This window comes from Empidonax traillii, unplaced genomic scaffold (genome assembly GCF_003031625.1).
Source record: "Empidonax traillii isolate 1590-97213 ecotype Southwest subspecies unplaced genomic scaffold, ASM303162v1 scaffold997:size582561, whole genome shotgun sequence".
Taxonomy (NCBI): Eukaryota; Metazoa; Chordata; class Aves; order Passeriformes; family Tyrannidae; genus Empidonax; species Empidonax traillii.
The window spans coordinates 481,146-495,982 of NW_020956190.1; the positions used below are offsets into that span (position 1 = coordinate 481,146).

Here is a 14,837-nt window from a genome sequence, read left to right on the forward strand (position 1 = left end):
TTATCTCATAGTTGTAGATGATCTTTTTGTATGTCCTGCAGCTTAAGCTGCTTAAACATAATACACTGAGGGAAAGCTTTCATCTATTCCAGAATTTGGAGTATGGATTCTTTCCGAAGAGCCCTCAATTTCTCTGTTTATCTTTACAAGCCCGCTGCAGAACAGAAGTATTTGCTTTATATGCTTCCTTCCAGCTTACCACACCTTAATTCCAGGCAATTTTGTAATGAAAAGTCCACTCAGTTTCCTTAGCAATTTCATCTGTGTCCTTAGCACAATTAAAAAAAAAATGGTGTTAGCCTCTAGATAATGGAACTACAATGAATTAAAAATAAAAACAAGGCAAGAGTTCCCATACATTTTCTGTTAGCCAACCTTTCCTTTACAGCTGCTGTTGAGTGATATGGACATAGGCCACAGTTTACTGAAATCAGCCCGGGAGAAGGGGGAGCGAGCTATAAAATACATGGAAGAAAATGAAGTTGACCAGCTAAGAAAAGAAATTGGTGATCATGTGGAACAGCTCGAAGAGCTGGCAGGCTCCATCAGGAAAGAGCACATGACTTCAGAGAAGTGTCTTCAGCTGGTAAAAGAGTTCTCAGACAAGTACAAGGCACAGACTCAGTGGATCACAGATTACCAAGCCATTTTACATGCTCCAGTGGAGCCAAAGAGTGAACTCTATGAGAAGAAGGCCCAATTGTCCAAATACAAGGTAAAAAGGTGTTATCTCATTGTACAGTTGAATTGATTTTAATCTAGTGATTCTCAGTAAATTCTCTGATCAGGTATCCAAGTTTCTTTATAGACATGTGAGATGTCTCTGATCTGGATGTTCTAGTCAGCATCGAAATGAAAATGTGCATGATAACTGTGTCTACAAACCAGACTGAGCCCCTGTGTTTGAAATGTGAATGTCCTAAAAGGGCTTTCACATCTGAAAATGTCTTGTTAGGGAGCAGAATTCTCATATGAGTATGCATGAGTAATGGCATTGATCTCAGCTGAGTTGATTGCTGTTTCCACAAAGATAAAAATCAGTTGGTCTTTCATCACTGTAGACATTGTCTCTGTTTACACTGACCTAATCAGCTTTCTGGTTAAAGCTGGATGTCCCAGCTCAACTGATATCTCAAGACAGTCAACTGTTATGACCTCCTATGTTTTTAGTTAGGATTTTTATGAAATGTTTGGGGTTTTTTTTTCCAGCCACAAAAATGAGTAGAAAATTTGCCAGCAAACCCCATTCTCCTAATGATGTTTGTGTAAAATACTCCAGGATTACAGATGTCTCACGAAATGTGTACTGTTTCTGGCTGAGGTGGAGCTAACTCTCCTCATAATAGCCCATATTGTGCTGTGCTTTACATTTGTAAATGTAAAAAGAATGGTGTGCTGAAAAGAATGGTGTGGAGAGGCAAGTGTTTTGGTTATTGTTGAGCGTTTCCTACATGGCATCAAGGCTTTCTCTCTGAAGTTGCCCACTGCCCCTTGCTGGTTTCCCTACTCAAAGTCATATGTCATAGCTGTGTGCTTGCTTCCTACGTATTCAAGGAGTTGGTATCTCACTGTCATTTGGCAGATGCTGGCATATGCCATGCTGTCTGAGCCAGTGGTACAAGGCTGTGACAGATCAGATTGCTTACTCTTGAGAGTACAGTGTTAGGAACTCATCTGCACACCATCTCATTAAGGGGGTGGCTTTGGTCATACCTTCCCACCTATTTTCAGAACTTGTTCCTCTGAACAAATTTTATCCCTAGCACTTGCCCCTTCACACATATTAACTCCTTTTGCTTCAGCAGCTCCAGGTTGTCAACCATCCTGCTAGCCACTCACTGAAGGAGCAGTTGTTTTTAGAGACATGCAGACTTGTCTCAGGGCATGGCTGAGAAAGATAATCCTGTGCTGGTAAACAAAGCTCCTCTTTTCTGGAAAAGATGATATATACCATAATAGGGGACTGTGCTTCAGATCAGAGGGAAGTTAGTGAAATACATCTTCAGTGATCAATAGATATATTTTAATTCTTGCTTGCATTGTAGTCCATACAGCAGACTGTTCTGTCCCATGAACATTCAGTAAAGTCAGTGGTTGAAAAGGGAGAGGCACTTTTTGACCTGGTGAATGATGTGACTCTAAAAAACAACATTCAAGACCTTCAGAGCAGTTACCAGGAGCTCTGCAGCAAAATAAAGGTAAAAAGTCAGGAATAAAACTCGCGTTTCTTCCAATTTGCTGTACTTTTACCCCTCTTTAAGAAGTTAGTAAGCTGTTTCATGCTGCCATGTCTGTACACAAAGCCAGGTACCTTTAATTACTTCTGATGTTTTGTTATGGGGTTTTTTTGGGTTTTGTTTGTTTGTTTTTTGGGAGGGTTCAAGGGGCAGACAGGAGCAACAGGCAGTTCTTGAATATGGATGAAACTACTTCAATATATTTAATAAAAATAGCTGAAATGAATTTTGAGTGTGGCAGGTGAAGACTTTGTACTTCATAGCATTAAGGAGAAAGGTATCAGTGACTGGTCTGTACTGTTGTTACTATAATTGCTTTTAATACATTTCTAAATGCATTATTTCTTGAAGGTGTCCTTAAATTATATCATTTTCTCTTATTTCTGCTTCATCTTCCACATCCCCTGTTTAATCTAGTTTAGTTGTTGAGTAGAAGTCCTTGGAGAACATAAACTGGAAGATGAATATAATTTAATTCAACAAGGGCATTATTAATTAACATTGATTCATTAGCCCATATGCATGTAGTACTTTGAAAGGCCCTATGCTTCCAAGTATGTCCTAAAGTATGATTATTCGTAAAGCTTTTAATAGGTTATACTCCTAACAAGGATAACCTCTGCAAACCTATTAGTATGTATGTTTGACCTAGGCACCTTTAATTGCCAATCTACCCACCAACAGGAGATGATTTTACTTTTTTCAGAGTTGACTTTTAGTTTAAAGATATGCTTCTGATCTGCACCACAAAATTGATATCTGTTGCATCAGATTTAATGTTGATGGCTTAAATTTAGAAAAGCTTATGAAAACTCTTTCTTAAAGAGAATAAATACATTTTAACTCAATGTGTACATTCTGAATTTGCCTACCACAGTTACAAGCAATATGTATGTATAAAGGCTGTAAGTAGTAGGGAGTCAACCAAAGCATTTGGTAGGTCAAGTGCAGTCTCTCAAAGAGCTTGTAATAACTGTAAGTGAACTTAATGTCAAGGTGAGAGCGTTCGTTTTCTCAAATTAAGGAGATCCTTAGTCTTCAAAGTATAGTATTTCATCTAGATTGAAAATACTCCTCAGTAGCACAGAGTTTCTTCACAGAAGTAATCCCTTTGATGTTTTCCTTTACAGTCTATTCATGTGAGAGTCCCCCACGGAAATATAAATTTAGATGACAACTCTTATTATGCTTTCAAGCTCTTGATGGGTTTTGGTTGGTTTGGGGTTTTTTAAATTCTTGTAATTCTGTGAATATTTAATTTAATTTTGATTATTGTGGACCTGCAGGCATATGTTGAAACCTTAGAGGTGAGAGTAAAAGAACATGAGGATTACAATTGTGATTTGCAAGAAGGGGAGAAATGGTTATTACATATGTCCAGCAGATTGGTCAGCCCTGACCTCGTGGAAAGCAACAATCTTGAAATAATCACTCAGCAGCTAGCTAACCACAAGGTGAGTTTACTACTGGTAACCTTCCTTCATCCAGTAAAATAGAATTTTGCTTCTTTGCTTCCCTGCTTCCACTCCAGAGCTCTAATTATTTGTCATTCACTTGTTTTCTTCCACTTACTGCTAACTGTGTAAATAAGTGTCAGTGTCATTAACGCAGTTTAACAAATCTAGCTTGTTGTTAGGATCATTTCTTGGATGAGACTGCATCTATGCAAGAGCTTTGTTGTACTCTGATCTGAATTCTGTGTCCGTTTGTTGCTGAGACTTCCTAAGAAATAACCCCCCAAAAAATCAGATTGAGGTCATTTTCCTTCTAAGGTATTTTTTTGTCTGGAACTTTTAAGATTTAAAAAAATCCTTTTTAATTTTTTTTTTTATCTGTTAGGTTGTAGCATTTCCTTCATTGCTTTTATTCAAGGTATTGTTATGGTTGCTATTAGTGATGATAGTTCAATACATTTATAGCCATTGCTTTCTGGAAGATAAAAGAAAGCAAAATCTAACCCTCCACATCACTGACTGAAACTGAGATTCCCAGGGAAAATATTGAAATCTTTTAATCTGTTGTGATTAGTGTGTTATTCTGTAAGTAACTTTCTTAGATAAAAATTTGGTTCCACCAAAGTCAATGGAAAGAACTGTCCACAGTGAAAGAGTTCATGGAATAAGATATAATTGAGCATGAGATTTCATTCTCATTACTAGGCACAAGATAAGGTGGAGGAGCCCTGGAGGGCATGCAACAGAGGAAAATTAAGGGTAGTCTACGGACCTGAGCATATAGTGTTTACACATTATGACAGTGCTACTGATGTTTCTGTGGAATATCTGTGTAAAGGTTTTTGACGATGACTTTAGAATGAGGATACACTCTAATAGCTTGACTATGACAATACATGTTACCTGAAAACTTTTTTTTCCAAATCTGAAGAGTATTTAGGGTAGGGAAAAAAAAAAAAAAAGGTTCTGCATCACAGCAATATTTCTTCAAAATTATTCTATCTGTTTCTTAGGCTATCATGGAAGAAATTGCAGGATTTGAAGATCGTTTGAACAACCTTAAGAATAAAGGTGATTACTTGATCGGTCAATGCGCAGAACATCTTCAAGCGAAATTTAAGCAAAACATACAAAGCCATCTTCAGGGGACAAGGGACAGCTATTCTGCCATATGCAGCACAGCCCAAAGAGTAAGTCTCGTTTCAAAAAAAAATTTTGTGCCATTTAAGAATAAAATGCATTATTATTTCTGAGTACTTCTTTCTTTAAATAGTGAAAAACTCTTTCTGTTGTTTTCTTTTAAACTGAGCCAACAAGTTACTAATGTAGCCCTTTATCATTACTATGCTTTGGCTGTATTCCTTGAGATCCAAATGTTGCCTTGCAGCCAGCAAAATGAGTTTCCTATCAGTTCTTACCCTGATCTCCCCACACCTTAACTACCTTCATGTTACACTAGCTTCTGAGCAGCTGCAGCAAAGAAATTAGAGCTATCCCTACTTTAAAAACTAGGGAGAAAATTGCACTCTTAGTATCAATAGTTTGCAGACATACATATAACAGGTCTCAAGTATGTGCACGGAAATACTCTCTCTCTTATTAAACCCAGAATATACAGTTAAGAAGGGCTAGCTGGGTCATTCTGTTAAACCAATTAGGAGATCAAGCCAGCAGTCAAAAAACAAACAAGCAAAAAACCCCCAAACCAAGCAAACAAGCAAAAACTAAAACAAACAAAACTCCAAACACAAACTAAAAATTTATAAAAAAACCCAAAAACCTCATACAAAATCAATGGCAAAATATTGAACAGGAATACAGAAATAAGAGATCATGATCTTCATTTGCATCTTTGTTTTTTCTTTCCAGAAGCTGGGCATTAGATATTTTTCATCTTCTTCACATATTAGCAAGATGTAGTGAGCGCTTAAGGAGGTTTCAGCCTTTGGTACTTTGTACAAGGGCTAAAATAACCCGTCTTAATAATTCTGTTTAATTGTGGTTTCCTATGTGGGGGAAGAGAGAAAATGGTGGTATTTGAAAATGTTATAAACTTATAAAATGTTTCATTTAGGTGTATCAGACTTTGGAACATGAACTCCAGAAGCATGTAAATCATCAGGATACCCTACAACAGTGCCAGACTTGGCTGTCTACAGTGCAGTCAGAGCTAAAGCCAACTACCTGGACACCTTTCAGCCTGGCAGATGCAGTTAAACAGGTAAAAATTCAGCATTTGGAAAAGCTGAAAAGTTATTCTTAGTAAGGTGAGTTTAGATATGAGCTTTAAATTACTAGAAATTAGATATTCTCTAGCCTTCTCAGAAGGCTGAATAGCCTCACTGTTCGTTCCCAGCTCCAAAATGAATACCTGGGTGAAAAAGAACTGTAGGTAAAAAAATTAAACAGGGCTTTTGATAGCTTAGCTTAATGGTTAGGAATACGTACCTGAAAAATGTTGTCTAATTAGATTAAACCTGCTCAGATACTCCACAAATGTGTTTAGCAGAGGGGTTGTGTCTTTTTGTTTGTCCAATTGCCCATCTGTCTACTATGTTACCATATGAGACCTGGTTTCACAGTACTGTGGACACAGAGTCAGTTATCAGGCTATTAAAACAATTGCTCAGCCTAAGAGCATACAACTGACTCTAGCCCATATTAAGCATTAAGACTGCTTTCTTTGGTTCTTGATTATTTTTAGTAACAATGTGTTTTACACTGGATATGTACCTTGTTTTTAAATTAAACTGGTTTGGTGCTAAAAATGCTGGAATTTAGAGCTGTCTCATCCAACCTCTGGCTTAATAAAGATCTTGAAATACTAGAGATGGCAGATCCGCAAGGGTAGGAGAAGCAGGGGGTGTGACAGTGGGACCAGCAGGGGAGCACCTTCCCAGTGATGTGCAGAACTGCAGCTCAAAGGTTAGATGAACAGAGTCCCTCTGATGTCATCCACCAGCTGGTGACCATCAGACAAGTAGGGATAAGGCCAGTCCCAGGTGAAGGTAGCAAGGCATAGCAAGGCCAGGAGGATCAGCCAGGCACAGATGCACCTATTGAGTAGCTCAGGTGAGTTCCATAGGTGTGTGAGGGACTGAACTTGCCTGTATGGCTGCTGTGCACTCCTCCAGTGATCAGGTCCCAGCTGAACAGTCATAGCTGGCTCTAAGCAAAAGAGCCAAACCACAAGGAGAGTGGGATAGAGGCCCTTTGGTGCCCTGACAACCCTGATCTTCCCTGAGGATTAGGCAGCTGTTCCTGTGTTTAACTGTTCGTAGTGTGAAAAATAGTTTCCCTCATTTAGGAAGAATTCCTTCAGACCTTCCAAAATGCTACATACTACAGCCCCATATCCCCACAGCCCTTTGCTGGACTTGTGTCTGTTTGCCAATCTCTTTTATTGGGGAAGAGGGAAACTGGGCCATATAAAACAGAGACAGTTAGACAAATGTAAGTACAGAAGAATAATCACTTTCTACAGCCTGTGCTCTGCATTCTTGCTAATACAGTCATTTGGGTTTACCACAAGGGCACACTGCTCTTTTGTTCAACTGTTTACCCACAAAGGCCCACAACAGGCCCTCTGCATTAGGTGATCAGTCATCCCTCCTCCTCAGGACTCTTATGTTATTGCCCTGCTTGTTAGCACTCAGATAATTTTCTTTTGGGATAAGGTAAGTCTGCATAGGGAGAACTGGGCTTCTATGTGCAGTGTCAAGAGCAAGAAGCCGCAACAGTGTCATGTTGTCTGATCTTGCCAATCACAGCTACTAGGGATGTTGGAAAGTTTTCAGAAGGTGTGGGAAAGTGTATTGTACTGGTGAGCTGAATTCTTCATGATGTGTCAGACCTAGGAGAATTTTAAAGCTATAGGAATAGGCCACTTTGATAGTACCATAAAGCCCTGCTTCCCATTCACATTGGGGAAGTCGGTCACCTTGTGTGCTTCTATACAAAGCTCTATTTATGAAGAAATAAGTTATTTAATGCATATGTCTCTAAGTGCTTTGGTAATTGGATGATAATCAAGTCTTTAAGGTTTACTCCTTTCCATAATTATAACATAGCAGCCTTACCTAATAAAATAGTGTATATCTACATTTAATTCTATGGAAAGAATAAGCTAAAGCAAAAATATTAAAATGCATGATTGTAATAAAATAAGGTATTATTTCCAAAGTCTCAGAGTTTATTTGAGGATTGTCCTCCCCCAGGTTAAACATTTCCGGGCTCTGCAGGAGCAGGCCAACACGTACTTGGATCTTCTGTGCTCCATGTGTGATCTGTCAGATGCCACAGTGAAGAGTACTGCAGCAGATATTCAACAAACAAAACAAACGGTACAAGATAACCACAACAACCCACTTTTAATCCTATTTAGAGCTTTAACAGCCCTGATCTGTTCCATTTTAGAGAGGTCATATTGGGTAACAGTTTACAGAAATGTCATCTTACTTTCTTCTTAAGTATTTCCTTAGAAATAGCTTTCTCTTTATGCCTTTTTTTTTCTTTTTTTTTTTTTTTTTAATTATTAAATCCACACGTTGCCATCCTGGTACTATTAGAAAGACACAGAACAAGGGTTGCTAAAGGTATTTAGGCAATGTTACAAGATGGTTATCTAAAGCCACAGAAATAACGTTCTGTGGAAGAAAACCTGATCCAAATTATCTGTTTTCATAAAACACAATTCAGTTTGTTCTTCTCTGTATTTTATTAAAGCTTAGACATATTTTATTATTATTATGTATTCAACAATAGAGTGATGTTCATATTAGGGTGTATGAATATATTATTCTATATTATAATCTTAATTATAAATTATAATCTTCAAAATTTTTATGGTTCAATTCATAAAACAAAGTGCATCTATTTCAGCATATTAATTTATAGAAATGTGCCTCAATTTTAAGTTTTAAATTAGCTTAGTGCTTGGTTTTAAAATAGAGCTATAAATAAAAAAAAATTACTGGAAAAGAAACATTGTAAGCGTTCCTGGTTTTGGAAAGATGAAAAATTTAGTTTCACTTACATGGACACACAGGAGAAATTTTGAAACTATTTCTGCCAAGAGTAAAAATCTAATACATACAGTAACAGTATCCATACCAGAGAAGCAGATTGAACAAATCCAGGTAACCCATAAAAATATGCCAGTCCAAGTACTGAATAGCTGAAAAGCATCCCAAACATCAGAATAAGATTCCTCTTATTCTGATATATATTTTTGATATATAAAGCAGTGAAACATTTTTCAGAAATCACAGATGGTAAAGTGCTGAAATATATTAAGCTGGTTGAGTGTCTAAACCTTAAAGGCACCCAACTGCTGTATTTGGAGCGAAAGAAGCTGTGTCACTATTGGTGTAAGAGGATTGATGGGCTCAGATCCAGTAAGTATTCTTGGCATTTTAGAAAAGACATATAAGCAAAATAACTGGGCTAAGTGAATTAAATGGAAATGTTTAGTTTAAGCTTTTATTTTGCAAATGTGAATGCATGTAGAGCATGCATGTAGAGCCTAGCAATATTCGTGGCATACAGTAGACTAAATTACACAGTTAATTTAAGCTTTAACAGAGGACTGAGAACACTGAAATACAGAGTCATAAATACACTTGCTTCTCTCAAGGTTGAATGATAATTAATTTTTTTTTGTTACCCCACAGCTTTTCTTTGATACAATTTTGTGACTTTTGATAGTTAAGACTCTTTTTATGGATAATATTAGCCCCTTCAGAATCTAGTGTAGAAATTGCTTTAAGTACAGTATTGTGCTCAGAGGAAGAATGATATTCATCTTCCATTCTCCAAAAATAGATGCGTTAAAGTATTCCTACTCTTTTTCATTTCTTTTCTTCTAGATTGAGCAACAGATAATGCACTCACAGTATTTGTCTCAAGGTTGGGAAGAGATAAAACAATTGAAAGCTGAGCTCTGGATATATTTCCAGGATGCGGATCAACAACTCCAAAATTTAAAAAGGAGACGGGCAGAGTTAGAGCTAAACATTGCCCAGAATATGGTACTCCAGGTTAAGGTAAGGAGACTGGGTTAAGAACAGAAGGTAAGGAAGAAGTTCATCGTGTAGCTGATTTTATGATATTATATGCACATATTGCATACAATGGCTAATATGTTCTAAGCAAGAGCAGAAAAGACAGAGAAAAGAGTTTCGTTATTGATGTTACACAGTGATTCAGAGAGCAGAAAACTCTTCTTTAGTGTTTTTCTGGCTTTGATTTTTTTTTTGCAATAGGCATTTTTCAGCCTACTGTTCTTATTTGCCTTCCCTTTTAGAGTACTAAATGCTGGTTGCAGTGGATCTGAAGATAAAATCTGCAAATTGAGCTTGCTAAATTCTTTGATTTCTATACTTCTAAATAGTTAGGAGTATTTCAGAATTAGTCCAGGAAGATATTTGATTTTGCTGATCTCTGAGAATAGGTGTGACAGAAACCCAGTTCAAGTAATGAGACAAATGCCTTCAAATCTTCACTCATTCATTCCTGAGGAGAGAATTTTTATTACCATTCTGTACGCATCATAAACATCATTAAAGTAACAAAAAGAAAGCAGATAATTTCTTTATTAAATTATTAAATACTTTGGTTTTGCATTTTTGGTCTAGACGTTGCTTTATTCTTTTTCTGATAAGCCAGGAATTAGGTGAAAAGTAAGCAGCAGTTCCTCTTCATGTGTGTTGTACTCACATGCTTTGAACAAAGTCATAACCTTTGAAGATGCCTCAGTGCAATCTGGACTAAAAGCTGTTATGCTATCTATCATTAGAGTTCAGGAAGAAGAAGGAGTCTGTATTTCTTCATTATTTCAGTCAGGAACTTTGAATTATAATGAAAGGGTGACACCTGCTGTACTGTCAGATGTGGCACAGTGTGTATTTTTCCCTGTAATGTACCCTGGTAAAGGAAGATGCCTAGTTCCATTTGAAGCAGTCATGAAGAGGAGTGTGAGCTGAGCAGTAACATCTCTGCTTCAGAAATTCTGCCAGCCTTTGGTGAAAACACATCTTCCCAACAAAATGCTGGAGCTGGGAACTCTTATTTAGTTACAGTCACTGGAACTAGAGTTTGGGTAAAGATTGTATTTGCCTTAGACAGCATGTAAGGGCTAAAATAAAATTTGGTTAGTTTTATGTGTCAGTATATTGTATATTCTGCTTTTTCAGATCTCTCTGACTTCTTATTTGGTAAGAAATGTGTATGCAGATGAACTCCAGTTATTAGTTATTAACTAAAATAACAGTCATACCTTGGTAATCACTGGCTTTGTTTCAATAACAGTGATAATGATTGCTATTACAGAAGTAGGAGCAATACAAAGTACGGATGTGGGGGTGCACTGACTCATGGACTCTGCTTCTTATTTTTAGTCTATAATGAAAAAGGAAAAGGAAAAAAAAAAAAGCTAGAAACAGAAACAGCACTGGTAATATGAATTATTCTTGGAAGGCTCAGACGATCTTGCATGTTTTAGTATATGGTGGGAGCTGTGCTAGTCTAGAAGCCTGGACAACAAAATGTGACTCTAACATGATTTCTGTTTATCACTGGCACTTGGAAGTTCCTCTGATTTGCTTTCACATCCATAACCAGCTTGTGTTCACCTGACGAGAAGGGGAGGAGAGGAGAGAAGACACTTCTTCCAATTTACATTTGCTGGGGCAGATAATTAGTCCTTACACAATTTATTTATTTCAGAGGTTTTACTTAAATTTGACTTCGAATATGTGTTATTGTACTGGTTTTTACTCATATCTATTTCAGGAATTCAGTCAGAAGTTGCAGTCTAAGCAGTCAGCTCTTACCTCTGTGACTGAGAAGATGAACAAGCTAACCCAAGGACAAGAATCACCTGAGCACAAGGAAATAGGAGAATTGAGCAACCAGTGGCTGGATCTCTGCCTTCAAGCACACAGTTTGCTCATGCAGAGGGAGGAGGATCTGCAGAGGACAAGGGATTACCATGATCGCATGAATGTAGTTGAAGTTTTCTTGGAAAAGCTCACAAAAGAATGGGACAACCTAGCTAGGTAAAAAGGGAATAGCATTCACAAAGCAAACATGCATATATGTTGAAAGAGCTGTTTACAGAGTGTCTTTAAGTTCGAGCCACTAAAAATCCTTTTAATTCGAAGCACTCCTCCCTTATTAATTATGAGGCAATTAATTACTTCTGTTGAAATGAAGAGAGTTTGAAAAGCCAAATCTTCAGTGTTTGTCTTTATGGCAAGTAGTGATTGATCCTATCTCAGGGTGTAGCATTTCCTGATATTTCAAGAATGTTGACTATTTAATTTGAACATTTTCATTTTTCTTTACTGTGTTTCATGAGTTTTTCATTGTGATATTGTTATATCTATTATATATATTATAACTATTATGTTAAAGCTTAGTTACTACTGCTAAGTGTTTGCAGCTCCTTTGTATTGCATAATCACACCAGCTGTATGTAAAATCTTGAGTGTATTGCTGCTGCTATCACCATCATGGAACAAGATTCACTTCAACCTCAAAACTTCTTGTTGTTTGTATGTGCAATATAACCAATACGCTCTGTAGTATTCATATAAATTTCCATGTTCAGCTTGATGACCATATTGCAGATGAAAGGAAAGGAATAAATTTGTTAAGCTTTTTAATTAATATTCAAGACTGTTACCTTCAAGTTATTCTGAAAACTGTAGGTCTTTATATCATACTGATTTCAGTATGTAGTGGGATTATAATTAATCCTGACATCTCATATAAGTCTGTCCTGAAATAAAATCTAATAATTCATTTCTGTTCTGTCCATTTTGATTATAGATCTGATGCTGAAAGTACAAATGTGCACCTTGAAGCTTTGCAAAAATTGGCAGTGGCACTACAGGAGAGGAGATTCGCTCTGGAAGATTTGAAAGATCAGAAACAGAAGATGATAGAACATCTGAATCTTGATGACAAAGAATTAGTAAAGGAGCAATTCAGTCATTTTGAGCAACGCTGGACTCAGCTGGAGGACCTTGTCAAAAGGAAAATTCAAGTTTCTATTTCAACTTTAGAAGAGCTCAATGTGGTGCATTCCAAATTTCACGAACTAATGGAATGGGCAGAGGAGCAGCAACCTAGTATCTCAGAGGCTCTTAAACAGAGCCCTCCACCAGATTTGGCTCAGAGTCTTCTCATCGATCATCTTACCATTTGCAGTGAGCTTGAAGCCAAACAGCTTGTTCTGAAGATGCTTGTGAAGGATGCTGACAGGGTGATGACCAACCTAGGGCTCAATGAAAGGCAAGAGCTGCAGAAAACAGTTTCTGATGCACAACACCATGTGGCTTGTCTCAGCGATTTGGTTGGCCAGAGGAGAAAACACTTGAATAAAGCACTGTCTGAAAAGACCCAGTTTCTCATGGCAGTCTTTCAGGCTACAAACCAAATTCACCAGCATGAGAAGAAGGTAATGTTTCCAGAACACATTTGTCTGTTGCCAGAAGATGTGAATAAACAGATCAGGACTTGTAAGAATACCCAGGCTAACCTGAAGGCCTATCAAAATGAGGTCACAGGGTTGTGGGCTCAAGGAAGGGATTTAATGAAAGAAGCAACAAATCAAGAAAAGAGTGAAGTGTTAGGTAAACTGCAAGAACTACAGAATGTGTATGACACTGTTTTACAAAAGTGTAACCAGAGATTGTTAGAACTGGAGAAAAATATTGTTTCCAGGAAATATTTCAAAGAAGACTTAGATAAAGCGTGCCATTGGCTAAAAAAAGCTGATATTGTCACATTCCCAGAAGTCAATGTAATGAATTCTGACACTGAGCTATACAGCCAGTTGGCAAAATATCAACAGATTCTTGAGCAATCTCCAGAATATGAAAACCTGCTACTAGCACTGCAAAGAGATGGTCAAGAAGTCTTACCATCACTTAATGAAGTGGATCATTCCTATCTGAATGAAAAACTTAACAGTCTCCCTCAGCAATTCAATATTGTCACTTCTCTGGCAAAAGAAAAATTATATAAGGTTCAGGAAGCAATTTATGCCAGAAAAGAGTATGCCTCTTTGATTGAATTGACAAGTAAAGCTCTGACTGAGCTAGAAGATCAGTTTGTTAACATGGACAAAGCTCCAGCTGCTGTTCTAGCTAAAGAAGCTGTGTCCCTCCAGCAGTCCTACAGAGATCTCTTAGGTGAAGTGGTGAGCCTTGGTGCAGCAGTGGATGAACTGAACCAGAAGAAGGAGGCCTTTCGGAGCACTGGCCAGCCGTGGCAACCAGATGAGATGTTAAAACTTGCCACACTATATCACAAGTTGAAAAGGCAAATAGAACAGAAAATCAACCTGTTGGAAGATACAATAGAAGCATGCCAGGAACATGAGAAAATGTGTATGCAGTTTGAGGCACAGCTCGAGGCAGTAAAAAAGGAGCAGATTAAGGTAAATGAAGAAACACTCCCCATAGAAGAAAAGCTGAAAATATACCATTCTCTGGTGGGCAGCTTGCAAGACTCAGGAAGTCTTCTGAAGCGAATAACTGAACATCTGGAAGCCCTTTCTCCTCAGCTTGACTCATCTGTTTATGAGACAACAAATCACCAAGTGCAGGCTTGGCAAGAGAAACTGAAGTCTTTGCATGCTGCCATTGTTGACACTGTAATTGAGTGCGAGAACAGACTTGTGCAAAGCATAGACTTCAAGACAGAAATCTGCCGCTCACTTGACTGGTTGAGATGGGTGAAAACAGAACTTAACGGAACATTAAGTTTGGACCTCAAACTGCAAAGCATCCAAGAAGAAATCCGAAAGGTTCAGATACATCAGGAAGAAGTGCAGTCAAGCCTGAGAATAATGAATGCGCTGAGCAATAAAGAGAAAGAGAGATATATGAAAGCAAAAGAACTGATACCTGCTGACCTGGAAAACACTCTTGCTGAGCTGATGGAACTAGATGGTGAAGTTCAAGAAGCTATACATGTGAGACAGGTTAGTGCATCCTAATAGTAATTAGTTTCTCAGTCATGAAGCTGAAAAAGATGGCTCTGTGGGTTGGTGTTTGCAGTCATTAGGAAAAGATTGATTTTAATAATCTTATTGTTTCTCTTTTTTTAATGACACAGGCTGCTGTGATTTTATACT

At 37.6% G+C, this 14,837-nt stretch overlaps 1 protein-coding gene across 10 annotated transcripts in view; it reads left to right on the forward strand.

Moving 5' to 3' along the window:
* The window catches only part of SYNE1 (spectrin repeat containing nuclear envelope protein 1), a 276,624-nt gene that overhangs the window by 177,877 nt on the left and 83,910 nt on the right, over nucleotides 1-14,837 (forward strand). For all 10 annotated transcript variants that reach the window (XM_027903871.1, XM_027903873.1, XM_027903872.1 and 7 more), the window contains 9 exons: nucleotides 389-715; nucleotides 2,046-2,198; nucleotides 3,524-3,691; nucleotides 4,705-4,881; nucleotides 5,766-5,912; nucleotides 7,909-8,034; nucleotides 9,559-9,735; nucleotides 11,483-11,748; nucleotides 12,524-14,684. In XM_027903871.1, the coding sequence (XP_027759672.1) occupies nucleotides 389-715; nucleotides 2,046-2,198; nucleotides 3,524-3,691; nucleotides 4,705-4,881; nucleotides 5,766-5,912; nucleotides 7,909-8,034; nucleotides 9,559-9,735; nucleotides 11,483-11,748; nucleotides 12,524-14,684 (3,702 nt within the window). The remainder of the gene's footprint in view (nucleotides 1-388; nucleotides 716-2,045; nucleotides 2,199-3,523; nucleotides 3,692-4,704; nucleotides 4,882-5,765; nucleotides 5,913-7,908; nucleotides 8,035-9,558; nucleotides 9,736-11,482; nucleotides 11,749-12,523; nucleotides 14,685-14,837) is intronic.